This window comes from Trachurus trachurus (assembly GCF_905171665.1).
Source record: "Trachurus trachurus genome assembly, chromosome: 20".
NCBI lineage: Eukaryota > Metazoa > Chordata > Actinopteri > Carangiformes > Carangidae > Trachurus > Trachurus trachurus.
This window is the reverse complement of record NC_139911.1, coordinates 20477143-20499072: the sequence shown is the minus strand read 5'-3', so window position 1 is coordinate 20499072 and position 21930 is coordinate 20477143. Positions and strand designations below refer to the sequence as shown.

Here is a 21930-nt window from a genome sequence, read left to right as displayed (position 1 = left end):
ATTGATTTTCACCTCTTCCTGTCCACAAATGTCAAAGTTGAGTATGATGCTTAACTTGTAATTTCTGTGTGTGCATATGATGAAAAAAGTGTTTTTAAAACGTTGTTCAGTGATCCTTAGGTTTTAGTGTTTAAAGGGATAGTAGCATTTTTTTAAAGTGGGGTTGTATGATCTACAAATAGCCCCTAAGTACTTTAATTGCAGTAGAAGACTCCTCCCGTTTCTAACGCCAGCCCATAGCCCTGCCCAGAGATTTACAGCATACAGTGTTGTGAACAGACCCAAAGAAACGGCCTATTTTCGCGGCCTAAAAGAGGTTTTACCTGAAAAAAATTATATTATAGCGAACAATGGAACTGTGTTTTTTTTTCAGTGCTATTTGTAGATCATACAACCCCACTTTAAAAGAAAATGCTACTATCCCTTTAAAGTTGTTGCTTAGTGTAGCTTTAAGCATAAAACTTTAAGCACACAGATAGATCCCATATTGGTGCTCTTTCTGTAGGACAAAGGCCAGTTTATTAACCTGTCACACAAGCACACACACACACACACACACCTTAATGTGTGCTCAGACAGCCCTTGGGCTCCTGCCAGCGCCTCAGTTGTCTGCTGCCCATCTCTGCCAGAGCACGACTGATTATACTTGGCTCTCTCTCCATCCATGTAGAAGGTGATTGGATCTCGTGGTTATGAGATGCAACATTGGTGTCAGACTAGAACAGCATGGATGGCCGTCAGAGATGTGTGACTCTGTGAGGGACTTGATGCAGGGAGGCATGAAAAGCTGCTCTCTTGTTTGAAAAGGGGTAACATTAATAAAAATCGAATGTAAAAAAAAAGAGTGCTCATAGAACAGTAACCGGTGTGTCAACAGGGAAATCCTGCAGGCTCTTTTGGGTTATAGAACTTTCTGGGTGATTATTCTTTTGAGGGTTTTTTCACCTCATATTGCTGCTTGAAGAAGTATGAGACACAACTGTAATTGAGAGAAATATTACACTGTAAAACCTAACAGTACATGTTAATAAAATAAGTAAGTTAACGTAACTCAAACTCTGAAAAAAGTTAGAGTCACTTATTTCCATTAATTAAACGAACTCAAAAATGAAATGTTGACGTAACAACTCAGTTGCTTTGAGTGCAATTAAAGTTTTGGAGCGTTTAAGTGTTGGTGATGTAATTTCAGTTCATTACTCTAACTCATTTTCCATAAGTCATGTTTATATTATTATTATTTAAAAAAAAAAAAAAGTCCTGATGACCAGCCATTTAGCATGCTTCATTATATTTTTGTCATTTTGGTTCAGAAATCAGTTTATTGTGAACAAGTACCTAAACCAGAATGCATTAAAAAAAATTAAGCTCTCATAAATCTGTCAAGCTATTATAGCCTATTAAAAAAAAAAAAAAAAAAAGTAAATAAATAAATACATTGATAGGCTACACTCAAATGTCCGAATGGCCCGGCTCGTGGTTGACCCCCCCCAAAAAATAAAACAAAACAAAACCAGAGGGAAACACTTTTTGTGAGTACTCCAAATCCCTACTGTAGTTCAGACAGTGAATGCACCACTCAACGCAGCCTAGCAACACACAACCCACTGCACTCTGTTTGCACCGTTTGCACACGGTCCGACGCCACTCTCCGCCACCAACTTCAACCTGGCTCTGCTTCAACCTGTGAAGAACCTGTGCTGCAGACGGAGCGGGAGCATAGACTGTAAAACAAAAGAGGAAGTCTCGCTACGTCGCTCACGAAGCATGGGATATAGCCTGCCGCCTCCGTGAGCTAACGTGGGCTCCACAGTGCACAGCTGAGTCTCTCCTCCTGACGAGGTGACGTTTTTTCCTTCGGCGAGCTGTTTGTCGGACTGTTTGGACTGAAAAAGCGCGCTGGAGTGAGGGTAAGTTAACGTTAGCTGACGCTTTTCAATATGCACTAACGGTTAATGTTAGCTAGCACGCAGCGGCTCAAAAATAACCGCCCTGCTTTTTATTTGTTGCAGTTACATTCGTTGAATAAAGACGGCTGCTGAGTCTGTGTAAGTTAACGTTATCTGTTGAACTGCTTGCATTACAACATAGCTACATGTTAGTTTTCAGGCTTCCCGTGTAGCTAGCCTGAACTTATTAACTTATTAACTTATTAAGTGGGTGCCTCGACTCCATTTGGCGCCTTTGGCGTCTCCGCTCTGCTGGCTGATAACTGCCGATAAAAGTACAATTCAGGGAGAAAACTACATTTCTGCAGTGGACAGAAAAAACGTGTTTACTGAGCAGACTTGTAGAAAGACTAGGCCTAATTGTTTGATGAAAGTAGTCGAAATGTAAATTGCTTGAAAATACAGTTAAGACATTACATGGCCAGTATTCTAACTTACGGTTTCCCCTTTGCCTTGCCTGTAACGTCAATTTATAGCCTATATCAGTTAGTTGCTGTATGCATCCCTGTGGCTGGTGCTGTACTCCACACTCTCTAAAATGTTTTTTTTTTTTTTTTTAACTCTATAAATAAATTTGGGGGATGGGGGGGATCTCACCCTGAGGTTTCTCCTGTTTTTTCTTGGGAGTTTTTTCTCAGTAGATTTGAGGGTCAAAGAGCAGAGGATGGGAGAGAGACAAACTGTTTTTAAATTAGCTAATAAACTTGCCTTACTTGTCTTTTTTTCATGCAGCTCTACAGTGAATTCCACAGGATCACAAATCTGAATTTGCCATCTACATTCTATGCTTCACTTGACAAGTACACACGTCAGCTGCTACAGCTCTACAAAAAGAGGAAGACTTTTGGAGAGAAGATGGAGGCAATTATGATGGCATATTAGGAGCAGGTAATCTTGTATTTTTATTTCATGAATTACATTATTGAATGTGAACAGTGAACACTAACATCCCTTGCATACACTGTCTTTGTGCAACAGGACAAAAATCTGTGCAGCTCAAACTGCAGCCCTGGCCGGCCTACCACACTACTTGAAGGAGGATTCATCTGAAGCCTTCAGAACATGCAAGGTATTTGTGTGTTCTGCTTTCTCTTTCTTGGTGCTAAATTCTGATTTATTGCTCAAATTAATATTTTAAAAAAAAATAGTTATGTCTTCCGACAGCAATCACTTATATAGAGTGTTTGGTCTGAAACACGGGTCTGTCAGACGCTCTGCTGTGAGCCGAGGAGAAAACTTTCCTTGTATCCTACAACCTTTATCCAATGAGGAGAGAGAGCGGCATAAAGGGGCGGTCCTCCTCTTAGCGCGGTATAGCGTGTATCTATGTGCAGGCAGAGATGAGGGATGGTGTTTTCTTTTTTTAAATAATCATGCTAGCATTTCACCATCTCTCATCTCTACCAGTCAGCCTGGAAAAAAAAAACTGGGGATTACATTATTGCAACTAATGGGTGTTATAATAAGATTGAGTAATGAAACACTACATTCCTAAATTAGTCCATTCAGTTATAGTTTAGAAATTCTTTCTTTAGTTTCTTCTTAAACTTTCTTACCAAAATCTGGAAGGGATAATGTTATGGGTTTTTATCATCAGACTTTTAATAAGCTTGATTTGTAAAATTATACTTTGACATTCCTTTCTCCTTTTTTGTAGGATGGCTTGGAAGCCGCACAGGAGGGAGCAGTGGCTCTGGTGACAGTGGTGAATGAGGAGGAGGTGCTTCAAGTTCCCTTCAAAACCCACCATATGTCCATTGTTCTTGAAGATATGGTTGTATGTCACATACTGTAGATCATGGACCAATTTACTGGTGATTTTGTTTGCATTGGTGTATACACTGCATTTGAAGTACCCGGAAAAGCTCAGTGGCTTCTTTGAGTTCATTCAGGTTATCCTCCTTGACCTGGATGATGACAGGAAGCAGCTTAGGCCTAAACTACAGGCCTTAAAGGACAATTCGGGCAAATTCAACTCGGGGATGTATTTTCCTAACATTTTAGGTCTAAAAGAAGGAATCTGAAGATTTTCAGTTTAATGTCTCCTGTTTTGCGGTGGTTGTGTCTGTCCCCGGATCGCCACGGCAGCAATGAATGGGAGCGGATTGAAGTTCTGCTGCTTAGGCTGTTTACATCCCTCAAAGCCGCAATTTTTTCCCACAGACAGCGTCAGATGGCGACTCAAACATGCACCGAGAAGTTTATTTACTTCAAGCAAGCCGACATGTTTGTAAAACTAGATCTAATTCAAAGTCTCCCGCGAGACCCAAGTTGCCGTGCTTGGTGTATTCAGGTGCAGTCGGAAAGCGACCGTTTGTGTCATAAACACAGGAATATCAACTCTTGACTTGCTTCAAGTAAAAAAAACTTCTCGCCGCATGTTTGAGTAGCCACCTGACGTACACTTGAAGCAAGTCAAGAGTTGATATTCCTGTGTTTATGACACATACGGTAGCTCCGACTGCACCTGAATACACCAGCACGGCAACTGGGTCTCACGCGAGACTCCGGGAGACTTTGAATTAGATCTAGTTTTACAAACATGTCGGCTTGTTGAAGTAAATAAACTTCTCGGTGCATGTTTGAGTCGCCATCTGACGCTGTCTGTGGAAAAAAATTGCGGCTTTGAGGGATGTAAACAGCCTAAGCAGCAGAACTTGCATCCGCTCAGGAGCAAGTTCTTAAACAGGAGCAATTAAACTGAAAATCTTCAGATTCCTTCTTTTAGACCTAAAATGTTAAGAAAATACACCCGAGTTGAATTTGCCCGGAATTGTCCTTAAGTAAAGTTGTTGTAAAGCATTTGTTGTCAGCTGTTTCCACACAAAATACCATGTGGCTGGCCAGTTGATTAATTTTGTTTAGACAAGTGTTAAGTGTAGGTATGGTTAATCATTTTACTGTGCATATTTGTATGGTGTAGTTGATGCTGTACCGTGATTGATCTGAGCCCCAGAGAGGCTTAATAATTTCACTATGCATGTAAGGTGTCACCAGTTTCAACACTGTTAAGATACTGTGATCTGAGCCCCAGAGAAGAAAGTCTGTTTTGGTTTTGAGTGTTAAGCATTCAACTAAGTACGGTAAAACTTTTTTCATGCTTAATAATTTTACCATGCATGTAAGGTGTCACCAGTTTCAACACTGTTAAGATACTGTCTGTTTTGATTTTGTTCTGGGTGTAAGCATTCAACTTAATAAAACAATTAAGTTATGATATTGAGTTTGTATTATGTTAATAGAACTCAAATTATTCAAGGCAATCGGTTTCCTCAAATGAACTGAGTTGTCAGAACTAGAATGTAGTAATACAATTTAAGTTACTATTACTTAATTATGATCAATTACACCACACATTTTAAATGAGTTTGTAGAACTGTTACATACAAGTGAAATATACTTATTAGTCTTAAGTTCATTGAACTGAGTAGACTGGTAATTATAACTCAATTTACCCAAGGTACCGTAACAATAAATACTTAAGTTACTAGAACTTAAACAATTAAACTACAGAAAAATATTTGGTTTAAGTTTGCCAACTTAAATGGTTCAAGGCAATCGGTTTCCTCAAATGGTTTGAGTTCAACTAACTCATCAGGTTTTACAGTGTAGAAAGTGTTCACTCGGTTACCTTCATCTTCATCTTCGTTTAGTTACCTTTCAAGAAGAACTACCTTGGGGAAATAAAAATTTATACCACTGAAGATGCTCGGCTGGTTTTCAGTAGAAACCAAGACACTGTTGTGTCATTAACTTCTAACACTGCTGCACTTTCTTTCTTTTTTTTATAAACTTGCCACAGACTTTCACTCACTTAGAAATACTTATTTGAAATTTGGTGATCCACTGCTAGATAATACATCTTAATTTCTCCTACTTCTCATAAAGAGTTCAGTCACGGAGAGCTTGAAAGGAAGGGGGCTTCATTTATCACATAATGTCCAGCATAAATTTCTAAAACTGATACGGGGCTGATGGAAATTTAACCGCCTGCCTCTGGGCATTCAATGATCTTTAACAAAGTTTGCTAGAACACTTGAACCCATCGACGAGTCTCAAGTGAGGCTTCATGACACCAATGCCAATTAGAGCGAGAGGAGGCATTTACTTAAGTGACGTTCAAACAGCATGTCTGCCCCATAAAGTCCCCATTACTCTCCTATCATGTTTTTTCTAGACCCATTCGCCTCAGCGACCAGAGCTCATACTTCCACAGTCAGTGTTAGTGACGTGTTTTTCATTAAGCTAAGTGGATTCTTTAAATCCCAAGGTTAGACATATATTTCAAAAACTTTAATGGGTTATAATTGCTCGCCCTGAGTGGCCTATGTTCTCTTACAGTCGATTGTGATGCTAACCAGAGTTCATTTCTGCTATGCCCTACAGTGCACCGCACTGGGAAACACAGAGGAGGAGTAAAACATGATACAGTAATGTCATCAAATAATTCCAGTCTGCTTACATTCCCTGTTTTGTGTCGAGCTGTCAGTGGATTTAAAGCCTTCGCTATGGCGTGTAGAGTGACGGTAACTTACATAACATTTAACTCTTTTTGATTTTGTATCACAAAAGAATTTATTAGGGAATGTCTTTGCTGAAATACTTGAGCGCAGACGACACACAGTGTTGAATAATGAGATTCTTAATAACCCATCATTCAAGACTCCCTCGAGTTAGTTACATGTTGTACTTTTGTGTTGACACAGTTGAAATCCATGGTTTATCCATGGCATCGTAATCCAACTGTATAGTCGAGTGATGTAGAGTCTGTGGGAGTAGAGAAAGGAATGTCTGTAATGGAGTACACAATGTCTAAAGTTTGCTAACGTCATCAGACGCTGGCCATCATGAGCTACTGATCATACCAGGCCCAGGGTGAATGAAGCAGCAAAAACCCTGAGTGAATTGAATTGAGTCAGAGGGAATTTTATTGCTCATAAATTAACTTTTCATTTCTAAGAGGAGGAGGAGGGCTGTGATATATTTTTTTGAAAGTCTTATTTTATGTGGCGTTCAGTCCTACAGGTGTTAAACACTGTGTCCGCCCTCAGCACCGGCTGTGAAAGGGACCACATTGTTTGTGTTAACTGTTAGTTTTAAACATATTGTCAATACCATGTATCTTACAGAACACACTCTGGGGGTTCAGACACACCAGCCTTTAGACAGCAGCACACGATGGAGTGTTGTGGGATGAACGTTTTGCCACTGTCTTTGTAAGTTACTAATTAGTCCCATTTGCAGCACACGCCTGGGCCATAGCAGAGGGTGACTTTGACAAAGTGCCTGGGCTGAAATACACCCTAAGCTCCACACTGCAATACCGCACTAGCGATTAAGCAGCAGAGGGCTAATGGTCAGAGGGGGGAGGAGGATGCATCTGACCCAGTGTTAGGTGGGTTGCATCCTGGCTCTCTTTCGTCTAACAAGTCTCTTAACTCTGCTTCTTAATCCCAAATTGAATCTACAAGGTGCCCTTGGGAAAAGTACTTAATCCTGAATAGCTCCAATAACTTCCTTGCAATGCATAATGTCGACAAAATACATAAGTTGCAGCACCTGAAGGCGTTCAGTTAAGACAGCATTTTGCAATACATATTGATTGATAGCTTGTCGTTTAGTTTGAAGGTGAAGCTGAAATGGTAATGCTGTTAAAGACTGCGTTCTAATTGATGGCAGGCTCAAGGAGGTTTGAACAGCTGCCTCCAGCTCCATATACCATGGCGATATGGCAAGTCCTTTAGAGACAATTATCCACGCACATTAACACCGCTAAGCATGCATGCACGCTCGCCAACCTCAATGGCTGGAATAACAAAAGAAGAAGTTAGTTAGTGGAAAATGCCTTGTGCCTTAAAGAGGGGATTAATTACATTCTGAAGGGGGTATTTAAGATGTGACATGGCTTCATTCTCAAAATGACACAAGTATGACATCTGAATATGACAGGTGAGAGAAGGCTGCTCTGACTGAGCTTTGTCTCAGCAGCAAGAATCTAATTAAACTAAAAAAAATTGCTTAAATAAAGGAAAAGGCCAGGGCCAACCCTTGTGTACTCTATATTTTGCCACTGAGGTCAAGACAGGGTTCCTACGCAAGTATGGAAAAGTATGGAATTTGATTTTATACATTTCCAGGTCTGGAAAAGTATGGAAAATGGAAACTATTGTATGGAAATATATTTATCTTAATACTTATCTGGGTTTGGCCTCATCTGAAGTTATTTGGGTTAATTAATGTGTATGTGCTATTGTAGGCTATGGCTACAATCTCCAGGAAATGATTTGGTTACATAATGGCATACACATTCAGAATAATGAAAACTAATGATAAATTGCATGCTTTTTTATATTATGCTCTCTATTTACTCAAATATCACAAATAATTTGAATGTTCTTACAGAGAAGACTGGAAATTAGGGTCTGGAAAGAGTATGGAATTTGGAAATTTCAAATGTGTAGGAACCCTGTCAAGAGGATGCAGGACTTGCTGTGATCAGCATGTGAGTAAGATATTAGTACAGGCTTTTTTTTTGTAAAGAGAAAAAAAAGAAAAGAAAAGAAAAGAAAAATAAATCTGTCTTTCCTTTGGCTTCCTGGCTGAAGCTGTGTGTTGTTGTGGCTCTGTGCGAGGCTCTTGTTGTGGAAGCTGCGCCGAGTCGAGAACATTACAGCTGAAGGCTAGATATAAATCTGGCTGTCTCCTGCTGTTCAGGCAGGTAATATAGAGGGAGAGGTGCAATTTTTTAATTCTGTTCACAAACAACACACACACACACTTTCTCTCTCTCTCTCTCTCTCTCGTGCGCAGGCAAACACATTTCTTTTGGGCTTAACATTACAAATGAATGGACACAACATGCTGGACATGATATCTGTCTATAACACTCGGCTCCTTTGTGCTGTGGGATTATGGAGTCCTTTCACACTCAAGGATCCCTGGGTGGGTATAGTGACCCGTGATTAGAGCATGATCCTTGAATGTCACTTGGTAATAAACTACCTGGGCTGGAGGTTTTATTCCCTGTTTGTATGGCCTGTTTTTTTGTGTTATGGGATCTCTTCCTTGTAAGTGGACTGCCTGAGGGTTCAGCAAATCACACACTCCAGCCTTCATGTTTAAGTGTTCATCACCTTCATCAGTGCCTCTCATAGCTGCACGTATAGAGCCAGAGGGTTCCTCCAAAAGTCTGCACTTTTATTTCTTCTTCTTCCTCTCAAGACAAATGTCAAGTATCTGGGCTTTAGCAGGGAGCGTGGCCCACCCGTCTGCCGCCAGTGGTGTGGAGACAGCTAGATAAATGCATGGCTACAATGCGTCTGGCTTGCACCGGAGGCAAAGGGAGTCGCGGCGCAATGCGAGGCCGTGCCGTGATAGCGACAGAAGGATTTTAATCATCGCCTCTCCCCGGGAATGACACCAGCGCCGCACGGGGTAACAGAGATAGAGAGCGAGGGGGGGCTGGCACCCAGCAGACAAACAACAGCCTTGCAACATCGCCGTGTGGATTAGCAGTGTCGCTCGGTGAGAAGTGTGTGCTTCTGGCCAGGCAGGAAGAGAAACATGTTGCTGTTTTCCCTCTTTTTTCTTTTTTTTTCTTTTTTCTTTCTTCCCAGGCTGGAATCAGGATTCATGGCATCATTAACCACAGCCAACATCTCTCAGGCTCCAACACACAAAGCTGATATTAAATAAGTATATCAGTTGTGTGTGAAGCCTGTCTATGGTTTACTCAGAGCATTCATTTGTCTCACTGCTGGCTGCACAAACTTAAAGGGATGGTTCACCCAAAATTCAAATTTCACTCATTATCTACTCACTCTCATGTCGACTAAGGGCTGTGAGAATTTTTAGAGTCCTCCGTGCCTTCTCTGAGTTCCGGGGGGGTCCGCACAGCAGTATTTGTCCATATAATGGTTGTGAATGGTGCTCACTTTTCTTCGTTCAAAAAGACACACCAAAAAACATCCAAATAACTCCATGCTGCTCGTCTGTAATGTGTCTCTTGTATTGAAGCCCCGACATGAGAAATTGTTCCCCCGGTCAGTGCAAATCACGTCAGATTTGCACTGACACAGGAAGAACAGTGAACTGAGACACTGGGAGCTTCCGCTACAAACAAGCTTATAGACTTTTTTTTTTCGGAACAATTTCTCATGTCGGGGCTTCAATACAAGAGGGACATTACAGACGAGCAGAATGGAGGTATTTGGATGTTTTTTGGTGTGTCTTTTTGGACAAAGAAAAGTGAGCACCATTCACAACCATTATATGGACAAATACTGCTGCACGGACCCCCCTGTAACTCACAGAAGGCACGGCGGACTCTGAAAATTCTCCCAGTTCTTAGTCGACATGAGGAGTAGATAATGAGTGAAATTTGAATTTTGGGTGAACTATCCCTTTAACATTTTTTTTTATTATTATTTATTTCACCTTTCAGGAGCCATCCATTGCAGCTGTCATTATAATCCAACCATTATCCAGCTCCCTCCTCATCTTTACTTCCCCCTAATGTTTAAAGATACCTCTTTTAAGTCTAGACATCCCCGCTCCATCCCTGTGGTGGTGTTGTATGGAGTAGAGAACAGAAAGAAAAAAAAAGTTTTGTTCTGTTTGTATCTAGCTAGTATTAAGGGAGCCCTGCCGGATTGAAGGCTTGAAGTAACCTTTCTGATGCAACTCAGTAAACAGGGTTCACAGGTGTCACTGCAGCAGGCATCAGAGCAGTGGTGGTGCTCTTTAATTGGCTATGAGGTTACACTGTGGAAGAGAAGCAACAGAGAAGTGATAAACGGATGGATGGAGGCAGGATGCGAGGGATAAACGGAGCAGATGGGTGAATATCCACAGCACACAGATAGATAGATGCCTAAATTCACAGCATAAAAGCATTACCCGTTGGAAAAAGAAAAAAAAAAAGAAGAAAAAAATGATGACATGTTTTGACTTTGTCGTTGAAGCTTAACCGAAGGAGAGAAAGGCAGCCGTGTTCTCCCTCTGTGCCGTGCATGAGAACGCCCCACTGTTCATTATTTGATGCAGGGGCTGAAATGGCATGTTTTGTAGAGCTACAGCAAAAAGATTATCGCTTTATTGACCACAGTCATTCCACTGTATGCCCACTGGCAGGGACTTTGGAGTACAGAAGTGGACAGCTCACTATAATTTAGCTAACTGAGCCATTTAGTTAAAACAGCCATTAACAGTTTTCAGCCAGAGGGACTGTAATGACATTAATAAAGGATGGCAAGGGAAAATTAAACACCTAATGGAATTGTTTATTTCCAAGTACAGCAGGGATTGACGGTCAAAAAGAAGCATCTTCATTTCTTTCTTGAAGTCTTTTTGACCCACTTTTTCTTGATTTGTTTGTCCTTCCCGTCTTTGTTCCTGGATTGAGCTTAATTGTGAATTCTATGCGAGTGTGAGAGAGAGATAGTGTGTGTGTTTGTGTGTGTGTGTGTGCTCGTACTTCTATTCTTGTGAGACCCAGACTTGAATTTAGGTTAGGTAAGGCAAGCACCCACGAGGGTTGCAGTTTTCGGGGTTAAGGAGAAAAGGTTTGTATGTATAGCATTTTACCTCAACACTTAGAACCTCAACTGATGCATTAGTCCCTAGAGTCATGGAGGAAACAGAGCACGCAGACCTCATACTAATATTGTGGGAGCTGGTGGACCTTAATCAGTCCACTGATAGCAGTGTCCTCCTATCGGCTGGAGATAAACACTTCTATAAGTTCCATTTAGATTCAATGTAAACAGGAAGCCTCTTCAAACTTCTTCAGCTTGATTGAATCTGGACTTCCTCCTCAGTATTAAAAGCAATACTTCTTATTGTTGGCAGTACTTCCATGGTTAGGGAGTAGATACAGGAACTGGAAGTGGATAAAAAGATCATTGTTTTCACATGTAATGCCACTTCATTTTGTCATTATTAGCATGATGTCAGTGTTAGCAGTGTATAGATAGATAGATACACTTTATTGATCCCAAGCTGGGAAATTACAGAATCATAGACAGATTTCTGCTTGTAGACTGAAGCAATTATCCCAAACAGTTCTATATGATGTAAAACGTTTCTTGTCCATGTGTATTTCGTATACCAAGTTATGATATTGTTATTATCATTGATTGATGATGTGAATTTTCTCATGTTTTCGTATAATGAGACATACTCACATGCAGATTTACTACAGACAAACTGATTTTTGCTGTTTGTCACTTAGCACTACTTGCTGTAACCCAATGCTATTATATCATGTAAGAAGGTCCCATGAATATGCAAGCAGCAGAGACACATGAGCATTCATTTTGAGTTGTGTTCCGATTGACTTGATGGATTTTTTTCTCTGCGTTTGGTCTCCACCCACTCCTTGAGGAAATATCTATACTAATAATAATTCATTTCATTTATATAGCGCTTTTCAGTAACCCAAAGACGCTTACAAAGAAACGGGGAAGAGACATACAGGGGGAGACGAGGGAGAGACAGTACACAATAACACAGTAATGAGCAAGATGATGGAATTATTATTATCTTACTCTCTAGCAAGTTCAAGCAAGTTTTCAACATTGTCTGGCCGGTTATACTGGACAAATGACTAACTGTCAGAGGTTTCAACTGACCACTTCAGCTACAAACAAGCATAATGAGACATTGAAGTAACATAATACATCCAAATTACACTAAAACACTGCAGTCAGGTGATAATTGTTTCCATTGTGCACTAACAATTGCACAATGTACAAATGAGATATGAATCATTTGACCTTTTAAAGTAACTTAGAGTGAAAAATATGTATAAATCTACTATTGCTTTGTCAAACTTGGCACTGAAACCTGCAAACAATGCCACATCTGAAAAACAACACAATCCTCCTCATCAAGGCCACAGCTGATTGAGAATATAATGAGCAAATAAGTGGTGTTTTTTTTCCCCCTCCTCATGAGAGTGGACCTCAATTACATGTCAAATTTCTGGGTAATTTAAAGGATTATGAGAAATTCTTCAGGTGCAAACTCTAAGCAAGAGCCCTCCTTTGATCTGCTTCATCAGGCTGTGTATGCGATAAAGCAACAAAAAAATGAGTCATTTATTCAGGAACTGTGTGCCGAGGCTTTGTGAGGTTCTTAATGAGTAATCTTCCATGTTCGGTAGGAATCTTTAATAAGTGCCATTTAATGACTGAAACACATTGTGTGGTAAGTCATTAACTTTGAAAGCAACAGTGATTGCTTTTGAAGGATTAGCACGTTTTTCTTTGCATTTAAATGCGCTGCGCTAATTTTTTCTGGAATTATCATCTTTGTAGTCAAGAGATAAAGATGAGATTAGAAAAATGTCATTAATGAAAAGATTTCTGCGCAAGCTTTTTAGTATTTTCTGCATGTGTACCCCAACTTAACAACTCTTCTCCGTTATATATACAGCAGCTCAGGTGCAAACAGACAGCGACAGACAAATGCCAGTCATTTGATGTTAGTGTTGTCACGTCTCTGATCCTCTTCTGATACAGATCAATCATGACAGGGGGACAGACAGATAATGCCTCCCCTGGCGGCTTGAATGTCCCCTTGCATGTGCTCTTTTTTTCTGACAGCGTCTTAACATTAACCACATCATGTGTCAGACTGCTAAACTATTTGGAGTGACAGCACATTTTAGGGCACAGAAGAGTCACAATTCATTGCTGTTGTGCAAACAAGCTACCAACCATTATGGGCATCCACCATTATCCTCCAGTCCTGTTTTCTTGTAATTGCTTCTTGAAGGGTTGATGTGAACAGGTCTCCACCATATATTTAGACCAGATCCATGTTGTCAGGAACCCCTCCAGTAACTGAGTGATGTACCTGTCAGATAGCTTAGTAGTTTCAATAATTTCACAGTATGATGTGTAATTTAGTTTGTTGTGTTTGCATGTCTTCTAGACACTTTTTTGATTGCGTTAAAATTTTTTGATGCTTTTATCCTAAAAACCAACAGTGAGCTGCAGGCATTTAAAGCTCCATGGGGAAGAAAAGTTCTAACAACAATCTGTCTTCTTGAAGGAAGAAAAAAAAACAAGCAAAACACAGATGAAAACAATAGGAACATAAGTTATTTATGAAACATATTTTCTTCTTGTCACCTGAAGAAGTGACTCTCAGCCAGGCGGAGCGCCTGTGCCCTAAGAGGTACCTCTGCACTTAATAGTGGATAAGACCAATTTGCTATGAGAAAGTGGGAAAAGTTAGCGATAAGAAAGGTAGCCAAATGTATTATTTGAACCATATACTAAAAATAAAGAATGAACTGTTCAAAATGTTAGCTAAAAGTAAGGGATGTGTGCTGAGAATAGCATTACCAATTGATCAATTGCAGTTAGCAAGTATGTGGATAAATGTTGAACAATTGATAAATTAGGCTGTAGCTAAATGTGGATCGTTTGCTTGTCTTTGATAAATGGTTGAAACATTATATAGTAATGAATAAACTGCTCAAATTAAGGAATACATTGTAACAATTGTATTGTAGTTTAATAGTAGCTAAGTGATGAAGTGCTGAAACTGCCACAGAGTTGTTAAAGATTAAATTGTCAGCTAAAAGTATTTTTGAATTAAAAGTAAGGATATGATAAATGTTTGCGATGTTGTTGTCAATAGCTACAGTAGAGGTTGAGATGGAAACAGCTACAGTAAATGTGATGGATTGAGATTGAATTGTTGAAATAGATGAATTGTTGAAATAGATTATTGTGATTGATAGGTTTAAACAGTTGAAATACTACAGGACAAGTTATTATATAACAAAATGTTTCATTAAAGTGGCTAAATATTCAAATGCTGCAGCATAAACGTGGGAGAAATACAAATCTAAACTTGATCTACCAACATTTCCTAACATTTTCTTACACTTGCCACTTTTATGTCATCTTTTTTGAAGGGAATTCAAATACACACTATTTGGAACATGACAGGCAGAGTCGATGAACTGATACGTGAACTGACAGTTGACAGGCTGCTAGGGTAGGCTATGTCTAATAATAAAAAAAGGCATCTCCAGCATCTTTTTCTTTCTCTCTCCCTCTCCTCAGGTGTCATCAGAACAGCTCTGCCTAACATGGACCGTGAGACGCGGGACCAGTACGTACTCGTCATCCAGGCCAAAGACATGGTCGGCCAGATGGGCGGCCTCTCCGGCACCACCTCTGTCACGGTCACGCTCACTGATGCCAACGACAACCCGCCTCGATTCTCTCACAGTAAGACCCCCGCTCCTGTTTGTCCCCTGATAGTAAAATGATTGTGATGAATATGAGCCACTGTTTGTGTTCTTGCTCAATATGTTCCCGCTTATTCGACCAAAGTCCGGTCCAGATACAGCAGGACTCTCAGATGCCACTTCCACATCTGGATGAATTCTCAAAAATACTGGAGGTTAAAGGGATAGTTCACCCAAAATTGAAATTTCACTCATTATCTACTCACCCTCATGTCGACTAAGGGCTGGAAGAAGTTTCAGAGTCCTCCGTGGCTTCTCTGAGTTACAGGGGGTCTCGGCATAGTAGTGCATATCAATATAACGGTTGCAAATGGATACCAACTAAATGCGAAATTGTCCCGAAAAAAATTAAATAAGTCTATATTGTTTTGTAGCGGAAGCTTCTCGAAGCTCCTCTTCCCGGTTCGTCAAATTTGGACGAACTGGGAAGAGGACGGACCCTGGTTCGTCCAAATTTGACGAACCGGGAAGAGGAGCTTCTGCTACAAACAAGCTTGAAATATAGACTTATTTAATTTTTTTCGGGACAATTTCGGTCGGTTTTTGGTGTGTCTTTTTGTTACGAAGACAGTTGGTATCCATTTGCAATCGTCATATGGACATGCACTGCTACGCCGAGACCCCCTGTAACTCAGAGAAGCCACGGAGGACTCTGAAACTTCTCCCAGCCCTTAGTCGACATGAGGGCGAGTAGATAATGAGTGAAATTTCAATTTTAGGTGAACTATCCCTTTAACAATGAAAATCAGTCCAGATATGACAGTATATGGGTCAGACAGTGTCAGTGACATAAGCATAATATTCTGTGCTAGTATAGGGTCAGTTTTCACTTACAATACATAGTATTTTTTTTATTCAGCAGCTACTCCAATCAGCAATCTGAATGGAAAGCATCAGCTCTTTGCTTTATTTGCAGTGTTCCTTTGTTCCAGTCGAATGGGCCAATAAAAATATGTTATTGCTGAAAAACCCACTTGAACTCAGAGACCGAATGAGGGCATACTTTGTACTGTATGCAGTGAATGCAGAGGGCTGTTATTCTACCCTTCAAGAGGAGTGATTGGAAAATATTGAATTTGCTGTATTATCTGTAACAACAATGAAGAATTACTTCCCAGTAATGTGAAGTAAAATTATGTTGAATGGAAAATACTCATTAAATCCTTGTCATTAAACTTCCTCTAAGGCTATTTTAACCCTGTTCCCTCTTTATCTTTGCTACTACGCTCGATTGGTGTTTTCAGGAAAACATTTGGACTTTTTTATTGCTAAATTAAAAAATGGCCTTCCTGCAAGGTGTGCACCTCCCTGCTTTACTCTTCATCAGAGCTCGGGCTGCTTCGGCGTTGGATACCGGGATCAATCAGGCTCCGTTTTTTGTTGTCAGCCTATTTCACGGGCTGCTAATGGGTTCCAGGGCGAGCTTTAGGATTCAAAGGCATGCAGTGCTTCTCATGATAATCCGAAGCGCCGGCAATCGGTTTACCGCTGATAGCCCAACCACTGTCTGGCTGTTGCACTCACCACTGGACTGCAATGAGGGCGAGTCAATTTGCCGGCCCCTTGGGGGGGGGGGGGGTTCAAGTTTGCACAACAAGTCATCAATGCCATTTTATCCCAGTGTGACAAGAAAGAGACTTTGGAGGAGTTCTGGGTTTTTCTCCTGCTGTCGTGCTCGCAAGGGTCATGGGTCAGAATCGATAGACCATTATGGAGCATCAGGGCTGATAGAGTCCAGGAGCTATAGGTAGTCCTTGGTAGAAACGGGGGGGGGGGGGGGGGGGGGGGGGAGAAGCCAAGGTTAGCTGCATGAGAGGACAGGCCGGGGATGTGAGGGGGGAAGGAGGGGGAAGAGGTAGGTGCAGGGGCAAAACGGAGGGAGGAAAGCAATTTTTTGGTCTTTTAAAGAGCTGCTATTCCACGGCAAATTAAAAAGCCATTATAAAGATTACATGGCGGCAAACAATGTCAGGCAGATTAGCATTTAGACGGTGGCTGAGGGAGACACTGTGAGGAACACAGAAAGGTCTGGTAATGAGCTCTGCCATGGTGATTGGGGAGGTTATGATTATGAATATGATTCCCTTCTTTATTCTTATAAGAGTTCTTTAAATCAGAAGGGTCAGACAAAAGCCCAGGGAACACAATGGAGAGTTCCGGAGTAATAGAATCTTTGAGTGGACATTTCATCCCTTGAAAGGTACCAAAGGGATCTAACCATGACTCCTGCTTTTTTTTTTTTTTCCCTTATTTTCTATTTTCAGTTTTGAGGCACAACCAAGACACCAATCAGGAAATTCTATGTATTCTTTCAAATGTAAAGCTGTAGAAATATAAAGAAAGAAAATGGTCTGCATGCTTTCTTAATTGCATACTGCTCCTCCATTGCCGATGCTGCAGTATGAGGAGAAAGCAAAGCGCTTTATTCCATATGTGCCACGACTGCTGCCTGTCTGTGTTATGCAACATTTTGTGCAGCCAGACACCCAAATCAAAGCTGAAGGGGTATATAACCAAAGCTGTGCTGCTTGAAGGTGAGTTGCTAGCGAAATAAACACATCCATTATACCAGCATCCTCTCCTGTCCATCCTTTTCCAGAGAGCTATCAGTACACAGTGCTGGAGTCGCTGCCGGTGCAATCTGTGGTGGCCAGAATCAAAGCGGCGGATGCTGATATCGGCTCCAACGCCGAGATGGACTACAGGATCATGGACGGAGACGGGCCAGGCATGTTCAACATAACAACAGATGAAGACACACAAGAGGGGGTCATCATTCTCCTCAAGGTACAGCATGAACAACGGACACCATAATAGAAAGAGAAATACACCAGTAAGGCATCAAGAATCCTAGTTAAGCCAGACTGTGAATAGCAATCTGAAACCTTTGTACCATGACTATCTGCCCGTAAATGACACTGAACCCCCCCCCCTCTGAAAGTCACTGACTCATATAGGGAAACGCTTCAAGGCTGTTGGGTAAAGCCATGTTCACAAGCAGATGTTATGGCACCAAAATGATGCTGGGAATGTAAGTATAGGACTGTTGTGATTAAAGGGATAGTTCACCCAAAATTGAAATTTCACAATGGGGTCTCGGCGTAGCAGTGCATGTCCATATAACGGTTGCAAATGGATACCAACTGTCTTCGTAACAAAAAGACACACCAAAAAACATCCAAATACCTCCATGCTGCTCGTATTTAATGTTCGTCTTGTATTGAAGCCCCGAAAGTCTATATTTCAAGCTTGTTTTGTAGCGGAAGCTTCTCGAAGCTCCTCTTCCCAGTTCGTCAAATTTGGACGAACTGGGAAGAGGAGCTTCCGCTACAAACAAACTTGAAATATAGACTTTTTTTTCGGGACATTTCGCATTTCGGGGCTTCAATACAAGAGGGACATTACATATGAGCCAAAAACAAAGACGCACTCTCCAACAAAACTCTCAGGAACAAACTAAAGAGGTGCACGGCCAAAAGATAAACTTAAAGAAACAAAAGAAAGGCCGCAGCAGCACTCGTGTCCTTCTCATTGTCTTTTATTTCATACTGCGTCGGCGCTTAACATGCACAAACCGGTTTCGACAACGTCTTCCTCAGTGTTCCAGTGTTACATATGAGCAGCATGGAGGTATTTGGATGTTTTTTGGTGTTTCTTTTTCTTACGAAGACAGTTGGTATTCATTTGCAACCGTTATATGGACATGCACTGCTACGCTGAGGAATTTCAATTTTGGGTGAACTATCCCTTTAAGCATATAAACTCTCTACAATTCATATTATATATTACATACTGTACACTTTGAGTTAGGTAACACCTACTGCCTTTACTCAGGAAGCTATATTTATTTATTTATTTATTTATTTGTGTTTGATGTCACACTGTGGAAAAAAAAAAAAACCTTTTTGACTTTTTATGGAGAAACATTTCAAGATAAGGCTTGCAATACTTTATGTTTTTTCTCATCATCAACAAATTCTGTGAAAAGAATAAAACCAACAGTGAACTGATTCTGCTAACAAGTATTCCCAGCATACCTGAAAAACCTAATACACTGCACCTCGTTTTTGTGCCGTAAACCTTCACTGTTGTCCAAAAACTATTAAAAAGGCATCAGAGGGCCACACACTTCCACTGGATGACATGTAACTTTATTACAGTGAACATGGGCCCTGCTGTTTGCTGAAAATGTACTATTACTGTTGCTTGATACACGAGTGTCACACAGGAAATGATGCGGTTTTGTTGTTGTTCTTACACGTTCTGATAGGCAGAAATACTTGAACAACACCGGTGACATTTCATGTGTTTCTAGGTTGACTGTGATTTGTAAGCAGCAGGCAACACGCGGCTGTTTACTGGAGGATATTAGGTCTAACTGCCTCTCTTTCCCTTTCTCCTCTTCGTCTGTCTCACCGCGTCTCAAAATGTCTTCTGCACCTCTGGATTAAGTGATAATCATTAATGACAAATCAACACTGACAATCTCCAAACGCCTTTGATCGAAGTAAACATCCCATGGTCACTCAAAAGGTTTACTACCCCACCACAGCACCAGAATTGCAATATCTGTAGAACCAGCAAAAGGCACAGAGTTCACTGTGATTGATGGGAGAGAACGGAGAGATTTAAAAAACACTCCCCTCACCATGGGAACCGATATGCTATTGTATAAATAATGTAATTGACATTTACCTACTTATATAAATAAAACATCTCAAGTTTAATGTGTAACACAAAGCCACTTATTCATTTATACAGGAAACATGTTGCACGTTCTTGCCTCATTTTTGGATGTTTCAGAGTTTCATGCTTCACGTTTTCAGGGTGTCAGAGGACTTCAAATGGTCTGCTCTGGCCACATGGATGTGACAGTTTAATGCTGCAGCTCTTTTGTGCGAGAGAACGAGAGAGCTTTTGTTGGGCACTAGCAATTCTTGTCAGATGGGCCAATTTGATCCTTTTGTTTGTTTTGCACCAAACTCACACAATTACAACATTGGAGAGCGTCGCCGACAATGAAAGTGTCAAATCAATGTTCTCCTGCAGTATATTATGTGTTGCGATGGGGAGTTCAATAAGCCAGGCAAAATGACAAAATGTTTCAAAAGCATTCATTTCACAACACTTTTCACAATCTGCTGTGCCTTTTTTTAAAATCAATATAATTGCTTTCCCAACACAAACTAGCTATAATCTATCACCAAATGACTTTGTTTAAGTCTGACTGCATGCGTTTTAAATTGTAATGGCTCTTTAGAGCCTGCATCCTTAATTGGGATCAATATCTCAGCATTTTATGGATGATTTACTGATTTACATACATCAATTGCTCTTCACTTGTCTGTAAAGGTGGAGTAGATATAGCAGGGAGCGTACCTATGTCCCCCGGGTCCTATGTTCCCCGTTTTTACCAAAAAGGGTCCTATGCTCCCCGCTGTTGCTGGTCGATGGACTCTCTCTACTTATCTGGACTCTATCTATCTGGCCTGTCTAACCTCTACCTGGTCTTTTTACTAAACTTAACCAACTCCTTTCTTCATTGCCTAAACCCAACCAATGGGACAATTAGCCTACACTTCTCACTGAAAGTCACAACTCAACTTCTCACTCAAAAATAGGCAAAAATCTGCAAAGTCACTCACAACTCCACTTCCAGGTATGGGTACAAAAATTGAACATAGAACCCTTTTTCTAAAAAAAGGTCCTATGTTCCCCGCTTTTCCCCAAAAGGGTCCTATGTTCCCCTCTGTGTCCAGACTGGGGAACATAGAACCCTTTTTTAGGTCCCATACAAAGTGGGGAACATAGGACCCGGGGAACATAGGGATGATCCCGATATGGGAATAGCATTTCTTACTTATCCAACAAAAACATTTTTTTGCCACCTCATAGCTCACCTGTCTCATTTTTGACATGAAAAAGTGAAGATTTCTCACATGTGGTTGTGTACTCTTTCTCCCCCTCTCTCTTTCCACCAGCCTCTAGACTTTGAAACAAAGAGCGGCTTTTCTCTTCGAATCGAAGCCACGAACAGGAACATTGACACCAACTTCTTGAGCTTGGGCCCATTCAGCGACACAACGTCAGTCAAGGTGACGGTGGAAGATGTGAACGAGCCACCCGTCTTCTCCGCTCCACTTACCAGGATGCTTGTTTCAGAGGACGCCAGAGTGGGCACCTCAATCGGAAGGGTCTCTGCCCATGACCCAGACACCTCCAACAGTGCCATCAGGTACTAACGACTTTCTGACATGCTTTTATATATACAGTGGTACATATTTTAAATCCTCTTTAAATCCACTTTTTCTCAAGGGCTGTTCATTATACAATAAATCCTACAGCCTACACAGAGATGCCCCAATGATCCTGATAGAAAATAGAGTGAAGAGAAGTAATGTTTCAAATCCATTCAGCTAATTCATATACAGTATATACAATCGCAAAGAATGTGCAGACCCTCAAAAGTCCCTGTGCGGCTGTCACAAGGACACTGCCAGATGGTAGGAGGGCCAAAGAGTGCAGCATTTGCAAAAGTGAAATGCCATCTTGAACAAGAGAAGGGCATTCCTGCTGGAGGGTTAAGGCCTCAACACTTGTGCCGTGGCATTTATGACTCAAAACAAGCTCTCGCGTTGCCAATCTGTGCAGTGTCACTCTCAAGATCCCCACCTATTTTGCATTAATTGAATGAATATTGTATGGAATTCATGC

General features: G+C 40.9%; 1 protein-coding gene across 1 annotated transcript in view; it reads left to right on the top strand.

The window, feature by feature from the left end:
- Nucleotides 1-21930, top strand: part of LOC311003413 (cadherin-7-like) — a gene marked incomplete at both ends in the record, with an annotated part of 111717 nt that overhangs the window by 57365 nt on the left and 32422 nt on the right. The window contains 3 exons of the mRNA XM_083995170.1: nt 15029-15196; nt 17816-18003; nt 21198-21451. Of these exons, the coding sequence (XP_083851296.1) occupies nt 15029-15196; nt 17816-18003; nt 21198-21451 (610 nt within the window). The remainder of the gene's footprint in view (nt 1-15028; nt 15197-17815; nt 18004-21197; nt 21452-21930) is intronic.